This window comes from Erigeron canadensis, chromosome 2 (assembly GCF_010389155.1).
Source record: "Erigeron canadensis isolate Cc75 chromosome 2, C_canadensis_v1, whole genome shotgun sequence".
NCBI classification, from domain to species: Eukaryota; Viridiplantae; Streptophyta; class Magnoliopsida; order Asterales; family Asteraceae; genus Erigeron; species Erigeron canadensis.
In genome coordinates, this window is record NC_057762.1 from 45,258,809 (window position 1) to 45,280,999 (window position 22,191).

Sequence of the window (22,191 nt, forward strand, 5' to 3'; positions counted from 1 at the left end):
CTTATGTCACATGGCAGCCTAGAGTAGGTGCGTATAAAACTCATTGAGGAAAAAAGCAATACCGGTAGGCTAATAAAATCAGATACCCAAAGCAATTGAAGCTCCAGGTCGCCTAAAGGGGAAATATAAACGGCGATTAAAAAAAAAACGCGAAAGGGTTGAGGTTGAGTATTTAATTAAACATCCGATACCTTTTAGTCTAGAACGATGTGATTTAAAGATACATTAAAATTACATATTTTAAGTATTCTTTTGAAAGGTACTTTATCACGATTCGTTATTATTATTAGAAAGGTGAGAGTTAGAAAAGCCTTCGTAACCAATTATCATTCTAATTTTATTACGTGTGAAAATTTCTTCTGATAATCAATTAAGTACTTTGAATCTGTATTATTTGCCGGAGTCCTTTTCTTTTTCACTAAACATCATAAATGGATTATTGATTTTTAGCTTCCTTTTAAAGTCATATCATGAGGGTTGTTAATTTAAATCATTGCTAACGAACACATTAATCATTGCATTTGTGACAAAAAGTAGGCTACTATTATAAATCCGCTTATCCGCCTCATTATAAATTACGTTATAATTTATTTAGTACTTTGGGATAATTTTGTAAAAGTCGTGATGAAAAATTATTTATACACAAGCATATATATATATATATATATATACAGGGAGACAATCAAATAAGAACAGTTTTAAAATAAGAATGGTGAGAACAATTAAAAAACATCATTTTGATGCATTAAAAGTTCATAAAACTAACATAGTGCTTAACTAATTATCATTATTTAAGTGTTTAACAACACATTGATCCGCCAAAATCGAAAAAATCATGTTTATGAAAATTATTATTCATTTTTATACTTGTATTTAAAGTTTATTTGGCTTGAAAATTCATATTTTTTTTGAAAGGTGAGAACATTTGCTCGAAACAGGGGATCTAGCTTACGTTATCTTAACCGGGCGCTAGAGAGTCCCCTCACCCTCAATGCCTAGTAGGAGGAGAAACCTCCAACTAAACTGCCTAAAGTCACGACATTTAATTGGGATAAAACATTGTCCCCTCTGCACGACTCAAACCTACTTCACTAGAAAGACTTTTTTTAAAAAATACATTGAAATGTCATATCATAGGATAATTCTGTAAAAGATATAAACAGTTACAAAAATTTCCTGACTCATAAATTGGTTGAGGGAATTAAGTTGTAAAATTGGAGCAAAAAATTGAGTTAATGGTGTGTATAGATAAGGTGTTCATCATGAGACTAAATGCAAATATGAGTTTTGCATAATCAAATTAATCATGAAACGAAGTTTCAAAACAAGCGAACAACTATCTTGAAACAGCAACGTTAAGATATAAATTCAAACTACGCAATGCATAGAAGTGCAGATCGACTATGCAAATGACAAAAGATGAATGTGATCATACCAACAATAACATCAACACATTGAGGGACTTGGACCATTTGTAGAGTCATGGACCAGCGTCTTTTTCGACGTTTAAGAATGCTTGCACGAAAGAAAACTTAGTTGGATTTTCTTCATGAATTACTTCATGTCTTGGATTGTACTAAACTCTAAAAGAAACACGTTATATTATCATGATTTGTAACCCAATAACTTTGAAATATATGTAGAGCGTTCTTAAATCTATTGTTAGACCTTAATAATTTGCATATTTCAGGCTTTCAGATTATTTTCTTTGGCTTGAAATGAATATAGATTTGAATTAAAATATGACATCGATAAGATAGTTGAAAAATCTTTCACCTAGTATATATCAAGAGGAATATGTTCAGAATCACCTTCCTTCCCTTTTTCTTATGTTTTTTTTACCTTTTTACATTCATTAACGGTTTCGGTTTTCGATCTTAAAATGATATTGGATGATTTTTATGGTTATGGACTTATGGAGTATGGACTAAGAATTTTAATATGGGATTTGGGCCGATGATAGGAAATGAGCTCGTACATAAGAATAGGCCCATATATGCAGACTTTACCTAGCTTAGGTACTGTCACTTTAAAAAAGGTTACAAATTAAACCTTTGAATTTGATAAACATACATAGCCCCCTTGAATTTTACATGAGATCCCATGAATTTTACATAACCCCCCCTCCCCTGCTTTAACTAAGATAGATACTGCAAATTTTACCTAACTTTTCCCCTTCTTTTTATGTTATTCATTATTGTGAAGCTCAGATAAGATAACCAGTGACTTTTATCCAAACCAAATTTTGTTGAAATCAATTAAATCAAGTGACTATGAACTCGAATATCCAATGTGGTTATTCATTACATGTTGTTACATGCTTCAGCTGGACTTGACAAAATAAATGAGCCTGTAAAGTTGAACAACAAATTTAAAATGGGTGTGGATCTTAATGGATAACACCTTTCCTCCCTTGTTGGGCCGGACTAACATCACTACAAATTTCACATATTTTTTTCTGGCTTATAAAGATTAGAATTTTAAGGTACTATACATGCATAAACAATATAAAAAAAAAATTACAGAAAATGTAATTATAAATACCAATTCTTGAAATTTTTAAAAATAAAATACAACTTTTTATTTATCTAAAAATTTATTACTTACGACATAAAACCTAATAATTCTACTAGAGATAAAAATAGCTAGGGCTTTAATTTGTTAAAAAACTTATTTCGTGTACAAATAAATATCAATACTAACATTAATTATTAGATATTTATAAGTGTAATAACTTTTTATAAATAACATAGTGCTTGTATATTTAATCATTTTCCTATTAAATATGATCACAAAGTCATATAACACTTGCGATTTTTGTTTTTCAATTCCTCGACGAAATGTTTTGTCGCAAACGATTTCGATCGTCATCAAAAAACCGAGTTTCTTGAAGTGATATAGATGAAACAATACTGTTTCATAAAACCAAAATGATATACTATACTTTGAATCCGGATTATTAGTAAAATGAGCCATTTGCAAATTTGACCATGCATCTTCATGCATGCAAATCAACTTATTTTATGTTACTCGTATTATATAGAAGATTATTTAATTTAATAGACAATCATGATGAGCATGTAATTTCGTATTCAGTCACTGCTCTAATCAAAACGTACATTAAGCTAGGTTATCATACGTACTTAATATCAATTTTATGTCGTTTGTGGTATCCATTTAAATGAATTAAATTGAACAATAAGATGATTAGATTGCATAGAAAACCCGTAGTAACGAGTTATTAAACAACGTACGTACATCAACAAGGGTACGTACGTATGTTCATATACATATTTTGTTGATATATAAAATTCACATATTTCACAAATTATAGCTAGAAATATTTCATAATAATAATGATCAAGTTAGCATCGATGTAACAGATTATAGTCTTTACTTTCCTTCTCTCACTTCACCAATAATGCCCGAAAACAAAAGAAATAGAAACTTAAATAGTAAAGCATCTTTTTGACATAACATAACATGCACGAACCTTTAGCATCACGAGTCTGTCTCAATTTCTTTTTCTTTCCTTTTCGGGCATTTCCATTTTTTTGGAAGTAATACAAGAGTATGCATGCGCGCTTCAACCAAGTGATGATGATCGGAAATTAATCATTGGTGTACCTAGTTTTTGTAGCCTTCGACCAATGCTTAACTTAATTCATCTCTCGCCATATAATTACAATCCACCACCAAGTGCAGGAGTCCAGAATTCGGCGCCATTGGTGGTCATATTCGTGGTGTCGATATGATCCATACAAGTAACCGGAACCAAGCATAATCCTCTACTTGCAAGATCCCTTTTCTCATCCTACATGTATATAGATTCATTTCAAAAGTACGTTATTCTTTAAAATAAACATAGCAAGTTTACTTAGAAACCAGTAAGAAGCTTTAAAAAAATAATAATAATAATAATTGAAGAACAAGTTATTTAGTCTAATAAGAAGGTCCTTTGTAATTATCATGTAATGGTCATTTTCAAGAATAATACCTTTGGGGCTAAATTATTTTTGCAATAATTAACAACCTTTTTATGCAATCCCGAGGTAATTAAGTAAACCTCTCAATTGATTAATTATTTCATTGATCATCATAGAACTAAAGTTAAGAATCATGTCTCCCACTTTATGTTGAATAATTGTTTAAAATGAGCTAATAAGTGATGGATCCAATAAAGTAAACCCTACTTGGCTCCTCACCAAGAATTTATATTTATTTATTAATAATGCATATATATAAATCTACACACATAGCTACTTTCTTTTCCTTTTCATTAGCCCATTAAATAATCAAAGTAATTATTACATTATTTCTTTAAAACTTTCTTTTGATACAGTTAATTAAACATTTATATTTATATTTTAGTTTTAATAATATATGGTATACTAATAATTAACATGATTTCGACAAATCATGAACCGTTAGTTATATAAAGATTTTAGACTAGAAGTGAGCATGGTATTTATATGCTCAATAGGGCAGAATGGGTTTGCACATCCTAATTGTAAACACCACTATATAATCAAATTTCACTATAAATAATGTTTTATTTGTTCACATTTTTAGTTAATGTTAACAAATTAAAAATTCTGTCACGCTTTTATTTGTCTAAAAATATGTAAAACTAAAGATGTATAGAAATTTCTTCACACTAAAAAGTGTGTAGATTTAAAAGTTTACAATTTTTAGTATGAACATTTATAATTATTTTGTAACACTCTATTTGTTTACGCTAATTAAAAAGGTAATGTCAACAAATTAGGTATTACAAAATAATTATGAAAGTCCACACTAAAAAAGTGTGAATTTGTAATTCTGCACACTTTTGGTGTGGAGAAATTTCTACACGCTTTTCGTTCTATATATTTTTACACACATAAAAGTGTGACAAATTTTTTGATTTATTCACGCTAATTAAAAGTATGAACAAATGCAACATTATTTGTAGCGTTTCTAGCGCCTTGCTAGTTAGCTACTACATCTGTCCCATTAAAAGTGTACTATTTTGAATATTCAAAGTAATTACTTTTAAACTTTGACCTTAAATATATTTTTTGTGTTATATAAACTTTGATGAAATTTATACCAATTAAAACACTTTTAAAACACAATCAATTAATATAAATTACATCAAGTATTATTTAACACAAATATAATTACTTAAAGTTAAAAAAGTCAAACTTTAAAAATTCAGAACATGACACTTCTAGTGGGACAAAATGAGTAATACAAAGTGTTAGAAGTTCAAAACAAAATAGTGTGTATATATATATAAATAAGCTTTAGAAATTTGCTCTAAATATTTCATTTTAGTTAGTTGTAAAGTAGATCTTTTAACCCCTAAATATATATACAAAGATAGGAGTAATTATGTTCAAATCAAATGAATGGGAAACATAAATGTGACATTGGCAAAGACTAAACTGGTCTAAACTACACAAAGAAGAAAAAGGTTTGTAATTTAATTATGTTAAAGATGGTGCATTGGGAAATGGGCATGAATTGGAAGCATGGGCAAAACTTACAGCAGAATGTTGGTGTCTGGTGCCTCCTGAAACATTATTATTATTGGCCAAATTCATGTACGGTGAGGTAAGTGCCTGCATGTTAAAATTTGATATTAAAAATCAATGTTGAAAAAGTAACAACTTTTAAGTGCACGCTCGTCTCTAAAATGGTATCTATCTATATATATATGTGGGAGCAAATTAAATGAATAATATTAGTTTTATTAAAAAGAACAAATGTCACCTCAATTTGACTCTCAAGGAATCTGATCTGAGCTGTGGCCTCTAACAACACAGAAGCTGTGTCAGTCTGCAAAAAGTCCCACACAACAACATGTATATATCTCTTTTTCAGTTCTCAATAGTACTCTGGTATTTACAAAAACTTGAGGTACGTGTTGTTTCCCTTAATCATATTGTAATACATACTAGTCACTATATATATGTATATATGCTCACGAATTAATTGTTTTAAACCAGCATTTCATAATTTTCCATTATTATACAAAAACAATATATTAAACAACAGTTAATACTTAATCCCATATGAGAGTTAAATTCTTCTTATTTAATGTTATCATTATGTTTAATAGAACTAGAAATATGTAAATGACGAAATAACCAAGATGTATATCAATATTATTGATCGATCGATATCAAAGTGTAGAATTAAAAAATAAAGTTGTTTACACGACACTCAATAAGCACGTTTTATACTTACTAAAAATAATAATGTGGTATGGAAGAAGTAAGTTACCTTTCCGAAAGGCGAAACAAGCTGGTGCAAAGCTGATATCCTATCTCCCAATTTTTCCTTCCTCACCTATACGTTTATTGTTGTCCATTGTTAGTGCTATTTGATTGCCAGGTAAAGTTACATTTTGCCTTAAGGAACTTAAACATATAAACAAATAATTAAAAACACACACACACATATATATATACTTTCTTTTTTTTTTTTTTTTACTACTACAGATATATATATATATATATATATATATAGCTAGCTAGATATGGTCTTCTAAATCAAGTAGTACTATCCAGGTTCAATGGGCCACACGTCAATTCTAGTTATAGGTAAAGTATCTATCCACATATATATAATTAATCGTCAAAAAAAATTATCTAAATTTAACAATAGATATATCTTTCTGTGCATAAATCGTAAAACAATGTGGTTTTTATATACAAATGGTAATTACTAGATGAGGTAAAAGTCGCTTATATAGCTATTGATTTCTACCATATATATGCTCGTGACGTGCCAAACTCATCAACGATCATTAATTAACATGTACATTTTAGCACTACGAAATGTATATAAGATTACAAGAAATTATTAATTAAGAGATTTTAAAGAGGATTAATTAATATATTGGTACGTACCTTTAGAGGGGTTTGGGTTGCGGATTGTTGAGCCCTAGACCTTTTAGAAGAAGTTCCACTTGTGAATGTGTCGTTACATGACTGCTGATTACAATTATTTAAAAATTAGTATAACTTTGCTATAAATAAAATAACAAGTAAATTAGGATCGATGCGAAGATTTTTTATTTTATTTTTTTAAAAGTTGGCATAGTACGTACCATGGGAGAAGGTTGCTGGGTCGAAGAAGAAGATTGAAACCTCGGCTTTTTAGATGCTCCACTTGTAGATGTATCATCATACTTGAATTTGATCATGTATAAACACGAACGTTCGAATCAGTAGAACAAAATGAAAAGAATTAATTATAGTAAAATTAAGACATCAAATTAAACCCCGGCTACGTTGGGGGGGAAAGCACGCAAGCAAAATATTTATTTGACGGACGAAATTAAAGTAAAAGAGGAATTAATTAAACAACATATATATACTCGTAGAATATATATCTTTTTGCTGGCTAAAGTAGTATTGTTAGCTAGCTAGTCAATAGCTAGTGGAGTAATTAATTACGTATAGTACCTGAGATGAATATTGATGGCTTTGCTGTTGGCTGTTGATCTTACTTGAGAAATCGAACATAGTAGTGGTGCTTAAACTCATGGTATTAGAAGATGAACCGACGGATGGCACCGGATTATTGAGTTGATGATGAGACGACCATGAAGAACTACAAGCAGCAGCTTGTATATCTTCGTCGTTATTATTATCAGTTTTATTATTAGTACCATGATGATCATAATATAGTTGTTGTTGTTGTCTACTTTGTTGATGAATATTATCCAAATATCGATGCTTTACTTCACCAACATGTCCACCTCCTCCCAAGTTTTCTTGTTCTACTTGATCATTAGTAGTTAATCCACTCCTGGATATATATATGAATAGATATATAAATGTCAATAAACATATATATAAAGAAAAATCAACATTTGAGGTACACTACTACTGCATATATATTTTGTGTATATATAGTTTAAAAGCATGCATATGAGTAATGAAGAAAAAACTAGAGGTAGCTAGCTAGAAATTAAGAAGTGATACTACTATACATACATGAGCAATTGGCTCCATGATGAGACTGGGAAGTCTAAGTTTTCTTGTTGATGATGGTCACTCAAAGGATTGTTAGAGTTTGTGGTGCTAGGCACTAGCAAAGAAGATCCAAAGAGATATGGATGAGGATTTATCAAGATGGAAGAGGAAGAAGGAGGCACCACCGGCATCGGCACCGGCATAGGTGTTGTTGATAAGAAATTAGTAGGGTGATGAGAAGGTGGTGGTGGCTGCATCAACTTCCCATTCAAACTCCACCAGTAATTAGGGTTTTCTCCCATCATCTCCAAACACTAATTCTCTTGGCCCTTTAATAATATTGGGTTCTTGTTTGTTTTTCTTCCAAAAGTTAGCTAGATAGAGATGGAGGTTTGAAAACCATAACAGATTTAACTCTCATGCCTTGTCTGAGAAAAACAAAAAAAAAAAAAAACAAAACTTCTTTAAGAGTCTCTTTTGCTTTAAAGCTAGAAGAAAACTTTTGTCATAAAATCTTTAATAATTTCCTTGTTTAAGCATCAAAACAAGCCTTTTGGTAGAAGGCCTCAGGGGTTTGTGTTTTTTGCTTTCTAGTCATCTATCATACATATATCAGATTAGATGATGAGATTAATTAAATTTTGTCACTGCCCGGCCCACCCAAAATGTACGTCTCTTTCAACAAAGTAAAATTTTGAAGTTGTGGGGTTGAGAAGTTCTCTTCTCTTATCATTCTCCATCTTTTCTCTTTCTTAAATTTTATTTATTTTTAATAATGTACTGTGTATTTGTTTTTCTTTATTATAATATAATGTTATACTTTAGCTTTTAGCTGTATTACAAAAAAAGTGGGGCACGACAAAAGTTGTGGGCAATGTTTTTTTGCACAAAACAAATACAATTTTTGGAGGGTTCCTTGATTTGGGGGTGTTTAAACTAGCTAGGAGGTTGTTTTTCAGGCTACTATTAGGGTTAGGGTTAGCCTCAAATTGATATATGTTCATTGATCTACAAGTACAATGCTACCTTGCTAGCTATGTATTGTTACAATAATAATTCAAACAATAACCCATACCTCTATATTATTTTGTGGTAAACTTTACCACAAAATCTTTGCCACACCTCATATCATTTGCGGCAGTAGTATTACCGCATGTCCGTGTGGTGTGGGAGTTTGGCACATCCTTCTTTCAAATTCCATCAATTGATTGGCAACGCCCTAAGTTTTTTGTATTTGGGGTGCTTTTTTTTTCCTTTTATGGAGTTTTTATATATGGTAGTGAGATTTGTACCACTTTTTTTATATACATCTATCATACTATTACATTAATAACTTGTTTTGCATGTATAAGTTACATTGTGGTAGATATATCTAAAAAGTGGTATAAATATCTATCTCTTTTTTATATATGAGATGTAGTGTGATATGAAGTATAGTGGGTTGTCAATGAAATAATGAAATGTGGTATGAGAAAGATAAAAGTAAGATGGCATAAAGAAAATAAGTAGTTAGAGTGATTTATGAGAAAATATGTATGTGGAAGATGTGATGTCAACACTCGAAGATAAAATTCATGGAAAACATTTCATAAATAGATTACTTATCCATAACTGTGAATGTGAAAAACAAATGTTTGTAGAGGATGGAGCATTACATACGTACCTATCGTTCTTCATATATATTTGTCTGGTCATGTCTGTTTCTAAAACCCGTAATTTGATAATAATAATAATAATAAGATCATACTTTTACTTGTATGAAATTTTAGGGAAATCTAGTTTTGTGATTCTTTTTAATAAGTATACAAGAGTTAAATGGCTTACATTTTTTTTAAAGTGTATTTATTTCTGGAAATAATTGAAATAGAATATAAACACTTCATATTATTTATAAGGTGGACAAGGTAACTAATAAAACTACATAGTTTAATTACACGTAACTTTTAATCCCGTATTATTAAGTTACTAGCTAATTAACCCGAGTTCAACTCGGGCCGCTTAATTAAAAAGTTAAAACCAAAAAGTATATAGAAATATGTATGTAATTTGTTGTCGATACATTATAATTTGATATTGAGATAGCAAGATACTTGTAAAGATGAACATTAATACATAAAACCCGATTAAGGTGATGAAAAAGTAAAAGAACTACGATAAATCAATAATAGATATATTTAAAAATAAAGAGTTAAGATAAAGTCGATTATTTTTCATATTAATTAAAAAAAATTTAAGGTTAGACAAATAAAATGGGGAAAAAAAAATGACATAGGGCCTAATAAAAAATATATTAAAAAAAAATTAAAAATGATTATGACATCATATATGTTTAAAAAATAGTTTAGAAAAAAATATTGGCATGCCACATATGAAAAAAAGTTCTAGAAACAATTTTATTTTATTTATATAAGAGATAAGCATATATTTATGAACTTATTATCATTTCTCTAATACTTATCGGTTCACTTTACTAAAATAAAAAATCTTATATATATACTTACTGTTTAATTATTATTATTATTATTATTATTATTATTATTATTATTATTATTAAAAAAAAAATGTATGCAGGCCGGACTTCTAAAATACATAGAACGTACGGAGATGCATTTGTATTCTTGAAAACAAAATTTCAAAACTTCAAGTTTTAGAAGAAAAATTATAATATAAAAAACGAAGAGCCTAATGGTTTTTGGCTTTGTCATCCTCTGCCTTAAGTTATAATATAAGAAAAATTATAATATAAAAAACGAAGAGCCCTCAGGGCTGTATTTAGCATTTCCCTTAAGTTATATTTACGAACTTATTATCATTTCTCTAATACTCATCGGTTCACTTTACTAAAATAAAAAATCTTATATATATACTTACTGTTTAATTATTATTATTATTATTATTATTATTATTATTATTATTATTATTATTATTATTAAAAAAAAAGTATGTCTAGGCTTTAGCTAGAGTGCCCAATATTATCTTGCAGGACTTCTAAAATACATAGAACGTACGGAGATGCATTTGTATTCTTGAAAACAAAATTTCAAAACTTCAAGTTATAGAAGAAAAATTATAATATAAAAACCGACGAGCCTAATGGTTTTTGGCTTTGTCATCCTCTGCCTTTGGATCGGATGATATGATTTGGAAAATCGAATAGTGAAATGAAATGAAAAATTTTGATTTAGAATAAAAGGTAGATTTCCAAGAAAAAATTAGCACTCAAATGCTATAAATTTATCAAAATGATGTTGGGCCTATTTTATTTGTGAGGAGTTTGGTTATGCAAGATTGGCCTGTGAGCAAGCGTGCGTTCATATATTTTAACTGTTGAATTTTTGTGAAGAGTTTGGTTATGCAAGATTCAGAACAAAAGCAAATTTTTTATAACTGTTGAATATTTTAACATCTACTACCAATAATAAGTAATGGAAAAAACAAAATTCAATTAAAAGCTTTCAAATATTAGTAAATACTTATAATTATAAAAAACTACCACTGTATATAATGATCGATAATGGTGACAAGTTTGTTGGATGGATCATTATGCATTAACATCTTAATCAGAAAAAATTGAGAAAATCGTTATCAAGCTAGCTTTTGTCAAATTATAAAAGACTTAAAAAATGTACTTAAAAGTATAGAGAAAAAGAGACAGGTTCTTTTATGCAACTACTAGCTATACGTGGTGCTTTATATTTTATCTTTTGTACATATATTATTTGGTAATGAAAAACACATCAATCATTCACGTATCATATGGAAAATGCTTACAATAGTATTTATTTCGTGATATCGTTGACACTTTTATTTTTATTTTTAAAAAAATATATATCTGGTTTTCTTTAATTATAACTTCAAGACTGTACGTAGTTAAGAAGATAATAATTACTAGCTAGAATCCAATCAACACACTAGCTACTAAGATATCTAGTTTTTTCGTGGAGTAAGAAAGTAGTGTGTCCTGTTCGGCTTTTTTTGTTCTTGAAATCGACATTTAAATTTTTGTTGATATTGTTATTGAAAGTGCCTAATAAGGTATTCTGATCTAGATTTTGTGGAAATTGGACAGATAGATAATTTGTTAGAATTTATCTATCTTGTGGATTCGATCGGCTCATAAAAACAAAACGCGAATTGAAAGTTGCAATTAATTATTTAAAAATTGAAAACTTGTTGCTTTTGCACCCTCGATAGTGAGATGAAATGTGTTTGTTCTAAGAAGCAGGTTAATTCTGCTTGCAAAGTAGTTATTCATAATTGGATTAATTTTAAGTTCATAAAAGATGAGTAATAATTACTCCTATTTTTTCCATCTTTTTAAATATTTATTTATTTTTATTACGAATGGGTTATCAAAATTCCTAACCAAGATGGAGAATCAGATCGAGGAAATATGAAATTGGAGCCGAATGATGAATTAATGATGGGTCTAATTAATAGTGTCTAAAATCGGCATAGCCGGCCCATTGCATATATAGGTGTATGTATCAAATCAATCCAAAGATTCATAACAAATAGATACTGAAACTGATGAACCGTACGTCTATAAATTACATAAAGCGCGACGACCTCACTCTAAATAGTCTAAACAAGTGGATCAACATATCTCGAAAGTTGGTGCACTAGCTTGAATGTGTTCTCATATACGAGTAAATAATTACAACTTGGGCAGGGTGAGCAAATAAAGCTAACAAAAAAGACACAATTATTTTAAGACATCACTCTCATACTCCTACCTATCCCATAATACACAAGCAAACTAAAGAAGGAAAAAAGGAAAGGGGAGAAAAAAGAAGCAATTCATCAAGCAAGGCTGCTATATATTCTTTCTTGATCAGGTTTAGATCAATTTAAACATGTCTATATATGCATCTATGTATAACGATAGGTCTGTTATTCCAAACAAATCAAACTAAACCGATTATAATTAAAACGCGTACGCGTCTAGGCCACGATTCACGAACTATATAGTAGAGAATTAACAACACAAATAACAAGCTATAAACACATGAAATACGTTAAAGTGTGCAATATATATATTAGCCCTGGACCGGCCTACCTATCCACACAATTTGTTGAAAAAGATACTTTTTTTTCACTTTCTTTTTTGTTCTTTTACTAACAAAAAGGAAGAGGGAGTTTGACTTCTACAAGTAATAAGTAGTAGTACTATTATTGAATATCATTTGTGCACATTTGTAAATTGTAAATCTGTTAATCATGAGCGCACTAAATGAATAGGAATAAAATGCCTCTTTTTTTTTTCTCTCAGGGAATATATATTGATCCTTGGAATTAAATATACTTCCACTTTGTGGTGGCACTATCTTTTCTCTAGTGTTTTTTAATAAAAAGGCTGCAACTAACTGTACTTGGCCTTTCTAATCTTCATTCATGAAAATTGTTTAGTACTGTTTTTTTCTTTCAAGGAATATATATTGATCTTTAGAATTGTTCATAAAAGATATCCCTTTCCGTTAAGGTCGTCACTTCTTCAACTTATATCAAGTGAAATAAATACGAGTAAGAAACAAAGGTGAATTTTTATGCTAAAGTGTAATTGATTTATCTACAGATTCTGCAACTCAGGTGTTTGCCTTTTTCGATATATGGCTTATGTTGCTTTATGCAAGCACTCTCTAATGTCTAGACCCAAAAAATCTATTATTTTTCTTAAAACTATGATCCAATAACTTGTAATCTGATTGAACATGAAAATGAAATTGAACTCGTTAGTTACATCTTTAATTATTTTGTACTAATAAAATTCTAGCTGACCCGAATGGGTCTTGACTCGTTGAGATCGAGCAGGGCCCAAGGTAGAATTTCAAAGGGAGTCAATGTTGGTACGTAGTAAGGTTAAAGGTCGTGTAGACATGTCATAATCTCGGAGCTGAAAATTATTTATGTAGGGCTTGTGCCTATTTTAGGATTAGTAGATAGGCCTTTCTAATTAAAGGATATTCGAAACTAGCTAGGATATTGTCGTTGTGCACTTGATACAGACTAAAGAATGAATATGTCCCTGGACGTAGAGCGATCACATCAAGACCGACCAAATCATTTAAGCCGTTGAATTCATGTGGTCGTTTACTTCTTCGTCTTTTACGCAACTTATAGAACGTTTGTCTATCGATCTATGATCGATGTTGTTTGAAATTCGTACCTGGCCAAATCAAGTCCCCTTTTTAATATCATGTCTAATTTCAAGTTCCTGTCTACTCTTCGCTACTGTTTGGATATTGGGTCAACTCAAGAAGTAAGATAAACAGAATAAAAATAGAATCAGGAGGTTGGATAGTATACATAAACTTACATGACAAACCAAAAATTGTCAAAAAGTACTACAATTAGACATTTCATTACAATTTAGCGTTTACTAATATACTAGTAATCTGTTATGTGTTGAAAAGGATGAAAGGAAGTATGAAAGTTACCCCCTTTGAATTTCTCATGGACAAGTGTTCAATTGGGTACATTCTGTGTTTGGTAAGAGTAATCATTCTCTTTTTTTCAAATGTTTATCACTTTTGATATTTGTTAAAAAAAAAATAAAAATCAAGAAGCTTGACAAAAGAATTGAAAGGTCCCACCACTTATTAAGTGAAGGTGTACTTTTTAAGGGCGGCTGGTATCCCGACTAGACTATTGGTAATTAAACCAGACTATTTGCAGCGATTATCGTTGCAAATAGTGGTGTTTTTGTCCATATCCAACTATTTGCAGCGATTACTGACAGGGGGCCCGTTATTTTTTGTCAGATTTGCCATTACAGACAGGGGGGGCCTATCGCTGCAAATAGTAGGTGTGGTCGAGATACCAAAAAAGCTTGGTTGGGATACGGTGGGCGCTTTTTAAGTATGTCACACAGCCAAATAGAGATGTGAAATAAATGAGGATTTCCAACATTTGTACTGTCAAATAAGTTCTTCTAGTCACCTGGGCATCTTATACTTGATTGTAAAATTAAAGGGAGTTCATTTCATAAATCATTATGCATTATATAAAAAATTGATGTGAATTTGTTAATTCTGCTACCATTCATGAAGATAATATGCTCAAGAATGAGTGAATTCAATATGGTGCAATTAATGTGCGTTTAGGCTGTAACATATCCATATAAATTTCATTGATAAGTATATATGCCCATATATATATATGATGATACAAACAAAAAACCCCATAACCGGAGATCGATGGGTTTTACAAGTCAATTCCACTTTTCCTAGCTAGCTATAATAACTAATAATAAAAGTGCGACTCTTAATTGTAAGCAAACTCAATGGAGCATGACCACACGCAGAGCAATGGGTTTAGTCATGAGTGTGTTATTGAGTTTGTTTTAGCAAAAGAAAGGAACGTATTTTTGAAAAAGTCGTGATTTTTGGTTTTTCTAAAGAAAGAAAGAGAGGGGAATTAGCAGAAGAAGGAACTTGCACGAAACTAACTAACATTTTATTTAAGAGTTTGAGTTTTGGTCATAAACGAATCAACTGAATAACAATATCATTAAATGGGTTGATGGATTTCCAAACTCTTTTACAACCCGTTAAATATAATAAATTCATTTGTTTGCTTCCAAAAGTCATTCAAAAAAAAAGCTATTTATAATATTTTCTTTGATTATGATGTGTTTCTTCAAAGACTTATATGTTTGTATACTCATAATACATGTTTCAAAGCTCAACAAATTTATAGTTTTGAGCATCTATCTTATGATTTGATATGGTATGTAAACGGGTACACGACTAACCTATTTATCGAACGTGTTTAGTTTTGGTATTAAATGGGTTGGATGTGGGTTGAGTTTTATGAACCCGTCAACTCGCTAACACCTCAACATGAACATGAGTACATGACATAATTGTCATCCCCAAAATGACATAATTGAAAAGGGAGGGAAATAAATATCATTTTCTTCAGTTTTGTTTATTTCTCTCCTCTTAATATATTTTTTTTCCTTATCAAAACAAAATTTACTTGCAAGTAAATGTTAGGTGAGTCGATTATCTAGTTCGGCCAAGTCGATTAATTGCAGATAGATTTTCTACATACTACGTTCGAGCTCTTCCAGAAAGAAAAAATAAGTTTATGGACATATATTTCGAATCGAACAAATCTTTTGGGAAAAACTCCAAAAAAATGGGCCCAATTTGTTAACCTCTTACATTGGTCCATTCTTTTATCTTTAACTCCGGAAGCCCACAAGTATTTTTAAGCGTCCACACTTTTGATAGTCCACATTATATCCACACCACACACAAAAAAAAAAAAAAAAAAAAAAAAAAAAACAAAGTGAAAAGCCCAATAGATTTCAATTGGGTATTTATTTTAATTCTTAATTCTAAGTTTGACAATACATAAAAAAATAAAAGTGAATATCGTCGACAGCAGGATTCGAACCTGCGCAGGCAAAGCCCAACAGATTTCGAGTCTGTCTCCTTAACCACTCGGACATATCGACTTTTGTTTTATGTTTCTTTATTACAGTTTAAATACTGATTTTTTTAAAAACAACCCTATCTAAGAATAAAATCAAATTTTTTTATTAACTACGTTACGAACTTACATCAAAATAGCAGGTAAGCGGGCAACAAGCTGTGCTACTACGCCTTTCTAAATTGCGAAATCTGATCTACTAAAAACAAACTCATGCCCCCTTGAAGTCGAGATGTTGCTATGCATAACTCGTTGAACCCTGGACAGAAAACGAATTGCTTTTGGTGCAAGAGAGCCAAAGGTATCAAAAGCAAGAATCAAATCATTTTTAAGTTTTAACACGTACAGATTACAAAGATCACCTTCTCCTCCAACATAGAACATAACTCCGGTAAAATAAAGAAAAAATGCCCTTAATTACTTTGACGTTTGGTAAAACGAAAAGAGACGAGGAGAATTGATCATGTTTTCTCTTCCTTCCAACTTTTCGTAAACGACCCTATGTCATATGACTTGATTAAAATTTCTTTATTAGCATTTGATTCTGTTACGTGTTTCAATATTAGCATTATTTTTTAATTAATTTTATAAAGCCATCTTTTTCTTTTTTAATTTATGTCGATAGACATAATTTTCAACCATTGAGTCACGTTTTACGTCCTCAAAATTTCATTACTTGAAAAAACAAAAGGAAAAAAAAAACATTTATTACATCAAAGGTTTAGATTTTGCTATAGTTTTATAAATCTACAAAAAAACAAAAAAACAAAAAAAAGTATCATTTGACGAGATGAATAATAAGATTATCATTCCATCATAGTTTTTATTTGAACCGGATAGATATTCACATAATACATCGTTTTTCGCTTAAGGAGAGGTTATTATATATAAATGATTAGACAAATGTCCGCTCGATGTGTCGACGGTGTGTGGACAGCGACAAAGGGTGGTATATAAACATCCATCACCCCATCTTTGATCCATTATATTACATCGAAGGTTTAGATTTGGTTATAGTTTTATAAATCTACAAAAAAAAAAAAATAATAAATAAATAATATGTATCATTTGATGAGATGAATAATAAGATTATCATTCCATCATAGTTTTTATTTAAGCTGGGCAGATGATATTCACATAGTACATCGCTTTTCACTTAAGGAAAGGTTATTATATATAAATGATTAGACAAATGTCCGCTCGATGTGTCGACGGTGTGGGATGGCGACAAAGGGTGTTGTATAAACAATTAAACATCCATCACCCCATCTTCGATCCATTATGCTCTATGAACCCGGTTTAGTGTATAAACAATTACATTATATAAAATTTAGATTTAGATGGACATATAATATTCAGATTTAGATAGACAAGTTTATCTACAATAGGAATTAAAAAACCTGTGGAAGAAAGCCATTTGCCTCTTGACGACTACAGTGAAAAGGTTCCGGTCCTACGCATATCATTGAAGATAATGATATCCTATTTATGAGTAACAATAATAAATAAAATGCTATTCCCTATCATACATTTTTAAAGTCGAATATATCTTAATCTTAATCAAAAGAATTAGTTATGTAGGCACTTGGCGATGTTTCTCGAATTTGTGCCATCAAAAGTGACCCCTCAACATAGAGGTTACGGGTTGAAGTGCGACAAATAGACAATAATACAATATAATTATTAGGTGGTTATAGATATGTGCAAATCTTTACCCTTTCATAGAGGAAGTTCTTGAATTTTATTAAATTGTTTCTAATGAAAATAAAAATTTTATGAAAGGAAATCTAGCGTCACTATGCTATGATATTGGAATCGATGATTTTCAGGGCCAAAACTTTGTACCAAAAATAATAATAATAATAAAAATAAAAAAATCTATTTATAAAAAGCTAAACACTTGTGACTCAAAATGAAGTCAATAGGGCAATGAAGAGCATTTTCTTTTTTTCCACCTAAAATGAAATACTAGATTATCTGGTTTGACATAACACGACAAGATGATTGCTGTTGCTATCAAATTGTATATCCACGGTTTTATCACCTTTATGCATCTCTAAATATGCACATTTTTTAACATATATTTTGCGTATTAGTCTCTGGCCTCGTCCGATAGGCGGATAGTCTCAAAGTATATATGTAAAAAAAATCAAAATGATAACATGATGATTAACATATGTTGGGTTCAAATTTTCAACATAAACCAACGTTGTCTTCTTTTCATATAACAAAAAATAACAAAATATATGTCATATTTTAAATTTACAAAAGAAAGATGTAAATAAGCAAAATAAATTAAAAGAATAAATTCTTTATAGAAGAAGTCATTATCAACTTACAATTGACAACGAAATAAATTAAAAGAGTTAAAAAATAACAATAACATAACAATTCAATATCAAATAATGCAAAAGCATGAATAAAATACCAAAAATTAAATTAAAGTGATATTAAAAAAACGTATGTTTCTTTTGTTGAAAAATTATATGACCATGATTTTTTTAAAAAGATAAAAAGGAGAGGAATGATGAAAAATGATTAATAAAAATTAATTTAGGTTGTATATATAATGACTTCTTATCTTTAAAATTTAAAAAGATTTGTTTTTGATAAGACAAGATATATAATAGATTTTAAATATAATTATCTATTTAATAAGAAAAAAAAAATCTACATTAATTATTAGGGAAAATTAAGCTTAAGAAGAAAGGTTAGAAGTGTCAAGTGTGCTCTTAACCTTCTCTTTTAGTTATAGTATAGATAGATATGTTTATCAATAAATATTTGAATCTAGAACCTTTTATAAAGACGTTAAAACTAGGGACGGGCTGGTCCCATTCCGTACCGTTCCGATTGGTACCGAGTCCCAAATCTTTTAAAAACCTGATACCGATATTGGTCACATTTCCCATTCAATACTATTTCCCAGTACCAAATTCCGGTACCACAGTCCCAAGTCCCGCGAACCAAGAAAATGAGGTGCCGGTCCTGGTATCAAGTCCCATTCGATACCATTTCTCAAGATAGGGACGGAATTGGGACTTGGGAAAATCTGGTCATCCCTAGTTAAAACTAAAACATCTGCCATTAGTAGACGAGGTCTTTGATATATGTATACAAATATTGATTACAGAAGTTATTTTAAATTTGATTAAACGAAACTTTATTAACAAAAAGAGCTTGAAATTGTAGCTAGCTAGGTTAGATGAGTACGTACACCTTTAGAAGAACGGGTAAAGCCATGAATAAAGAGAAAGGAGTGGGGTGGAGGAAGGGTTGGGCTCCAGAGTGTTGGGTCATTTGCATGAAAAATATGGACTGAACTGCTACACTGTACCAACGGCAGGCGCCCTCCTCATAGATATGGAATATGGAACCCACATGTTCAACATTTAATATGTCCTAAAGTTATATGGATGGATACTCAGATGAAAATGAAACTTAAAGACTCAAATGATTACAATACCAATATGAACCTCCTTTTAATTTATTTTTGGAAAAATATCCGTGCAGATTTTACCTAAATTTATGTACTCTCACTTAAAAAAAGTTACAAATTAAACCTTTGAATTTTATAAACATACATAGTCTCCCTAAATTTTACATAACATCCCATGAATTTTACCTAATCCCCCTGTTTTACCCAAGATAGGTACTATATGTTTTACCTAACTTTTTCCCTTTATTTTATATAGATGACATACAATGGACTTCGATGCTCATTTCATTTCATGTAACAAATATTACCATATCAATTATCATGTATATGACATCTTATAAGAGTTCAAGCAAATTAAGATTCTGAAAAAAGAAAAAATTCAAGAGAAGTAATTACATATGATGATATGAATGCCTCTTTTTATACATTTTTTTTTAATCATAATGGTTGATTTTCTTTTCTTTCTTTCTTTTTTTTTCTCAAAATTTCCTCTTTCATTATTATTATCATTATTAAGTAGATACATATGAGTATCTATGTATTGGAATCTAAGATTATTATATTTAACTTAAGTAACATAATAATTAAAAGAAAAAGGCGACAAGATATCACCACCAATAATCCATAACTCCTTTGCCACGTTCCTATATTCCTATTCCTGTTCGATAATCCATATCCAACATGTTTATAGAAAGGGAGGTAATATGGATGAGTGGCTCATAGAAAAAGTGAAGATGGGCTTCTTAATCATGAAGGGCATTGTGTTGATGGTGATGGAGAAGTTATTAATTATGTTACATATAAATCGTGATGATTACATGAGCCTCCAAGAGATCAAGAACAAGGTCGTTCCTACTAAAACCACAGGAAAAACACAAATACCGCATGAAGAATATTCTAGGAAAAAACCTGGTCGCCCAATTGTTTTTTGAACTCCTGACTTTATGAGTAACAATAAAGAAAATTATAAATCAATCTAACTCGTATATCTAAAAATTAACTTAAAACATAAAAGACTTTGGCATGTGGATTTCATTTAATTTTCTTACTTAATCTTATCTCTTGATTATTACACATGTTATCATTTGACGATTAGGTTGATTATTACACAAGTGGTGCAACTTCATATACAGGCCTCTCTTTTTTTGGGACCCTAAAATTAATAAGAATACCTCATTTGTTATTATAACAAATGAGGTATTCTTATTAATTTTAGGGTCCCAAAAAAAGAGAGGCCTGTATATGAAGTTGCACCACTTGTATGCCCTCCAAGACGTCCAAGACAAGACAACGTACTACTAGCTAGGAGTAATGGTAATGCATATTGCATAATAAATTATCTTCACGTATCTAACGTCTAATGAAGTAGAAAGTGATGTATTTTTAACATTTGTTCAGTGGTTGAAAATACATCTCTTATTCAAAAGGTATTGTGTTTAAGTTTTGGGTCGACATAGAAAGTCTTTATATGAGGGTTTGGCTTTTTTATATTCAGGTTCAAGGCTGAAGGACAGAGTTTACCTCTATTAATTGTCGTGTTTTCGTTTATTTAAAATAGATATTTCTACGTTTAAGGAGCTCTCTAGCGCGGAGCCGGTTAATACAACGTATGCTAGACCCCGCTGTTGAATTACAAATACGAAGTTTTAATGGAAATTCACCTAAAAAAAAAAGAAAGTTATGAGAGGGTGCATATATGAATGGATGACTTAGAAAGATAGTGATTAATGATTTTGGGTAGATTTTTTTACTAGTTGGTTCATTTAAAAGTTCTGTTTAATTCGTATTTGTTGTTATGTTTAATGGTGTCACATACATAATTAAACCACTTAATGTTTTTGGTGCCTGTTCATTTCCGTCTCTCCCTTTAAAGATGCTAATTGGGTCATGTCAGCCTCAAGTTTACCTTTGCCTTGAACTACTAAGTTATCCGGTCGATTTTAATTTCTACTACTTTATAAAAATTATCACACTCTCTCTAACAATTTTCAATACCCTCTTTCATAAAAATGTCCCCATACGAAAAGAGTATTCTACCCTTAATGAATTAATTAATTTTCTCTCTTTTATTCATGAATTTAAACATATTCACTTAAAATACATATAATACTCTTAATGAAATAATTTACAACATAAACACATCAATTTTTAAAATAACTACAATACCCATTTACATTAATTATTTTTACAATAATAATCACACCGCCACCACCCATCACGCCACCACCACTACCAACTGTCATCGCCAACACTACCGACGCATTGTGCAGGTAAAATGTTAGTATCTGTGATGTGTATATATAACAATGATCGAATTGTTTTGAGGTTGTAATTAGTTGTATA

General features: G+C 30.2%; 1 protein-coding gene and 1 non-coding gene across 3 annotated transcripts; both read right to left on the reverse strand.

The window, feature by feature from the left end:
* Positions 1 to 3,319: 3,319 nt before the first annotated feature.
* Positions 3,320 to 8,388, reverse strand: LOC122589558 (transcription factor bHLH68-like). Of its 2 annotated transcripts, none has more exons than XM_043761860.1 (8): positions 7,992 to 8,388; positions 7,458 to 7,803; positions 7,100 to 7,180; positions 6,900 to 6,980; positions 6,271 to 6,336; positions 5,758 to 5,823; positions 5,532 to 5,606; positions 3,320 to 3,814 (listed from the first exon to the last, which is right to left on the reverse strand). In XM_043761860.1, the coding sequence occupies exons 1-8, from the start codon at positions 8,273 to 8,275 to the stop codon at positions 3,683 to 3,685; spliced, it is 1,131 nt and encodes a 376-aa protein (XP_043617795.1). In that variant the 5' UTR covers positions 8,276 to 8,388; the 3' UTR covers positions 3,320 to 3,682. The 2 variants fall into 2 exon arrangements, with proteins under 2 accessions (XP_043617795.1, XP_043617794.1); XM_043761859.1 differs by having other exon boundaries at positions 6,900 to 6,983.
* Positions 8,389 to 16,352: 7,964 nt separating this feature from the next.
* Positions 16,353 to 16,434, reverse strand: TRNAS-CGA. The gene has a single exon. It is a non-coding gene; the product is annotated as a tRNA-Ser (tRNA).
* Positions 16,435 to 22,191: the final 5,757 nt, after the last annotated feature.

Bases quoted from the DNA above. Each gene is read 5' to 3' on its own strand.
- LOC122589558 (XM_043761859.1), bottom strand. From the start codon at position 8,275: ATGATGGGAGAAAACCCTAATTACTGGTGGAGTTTGAATGGGAAGTTG. The intron at 7,804-7,991 runs GTATGTATAGTA...ATATATATCCAG, and splicing joins TCATGGAGCCAATTGCTCAT to GAGTGGATTAACTACTAATG. The intron at 5,824-6,270 runs GTAACTTACTTC...GACTTTTTGCAG, and splicing joins TTGTTTCGCCTTTCGGAAAG to ACTGACACAGCTTCTGTGTT.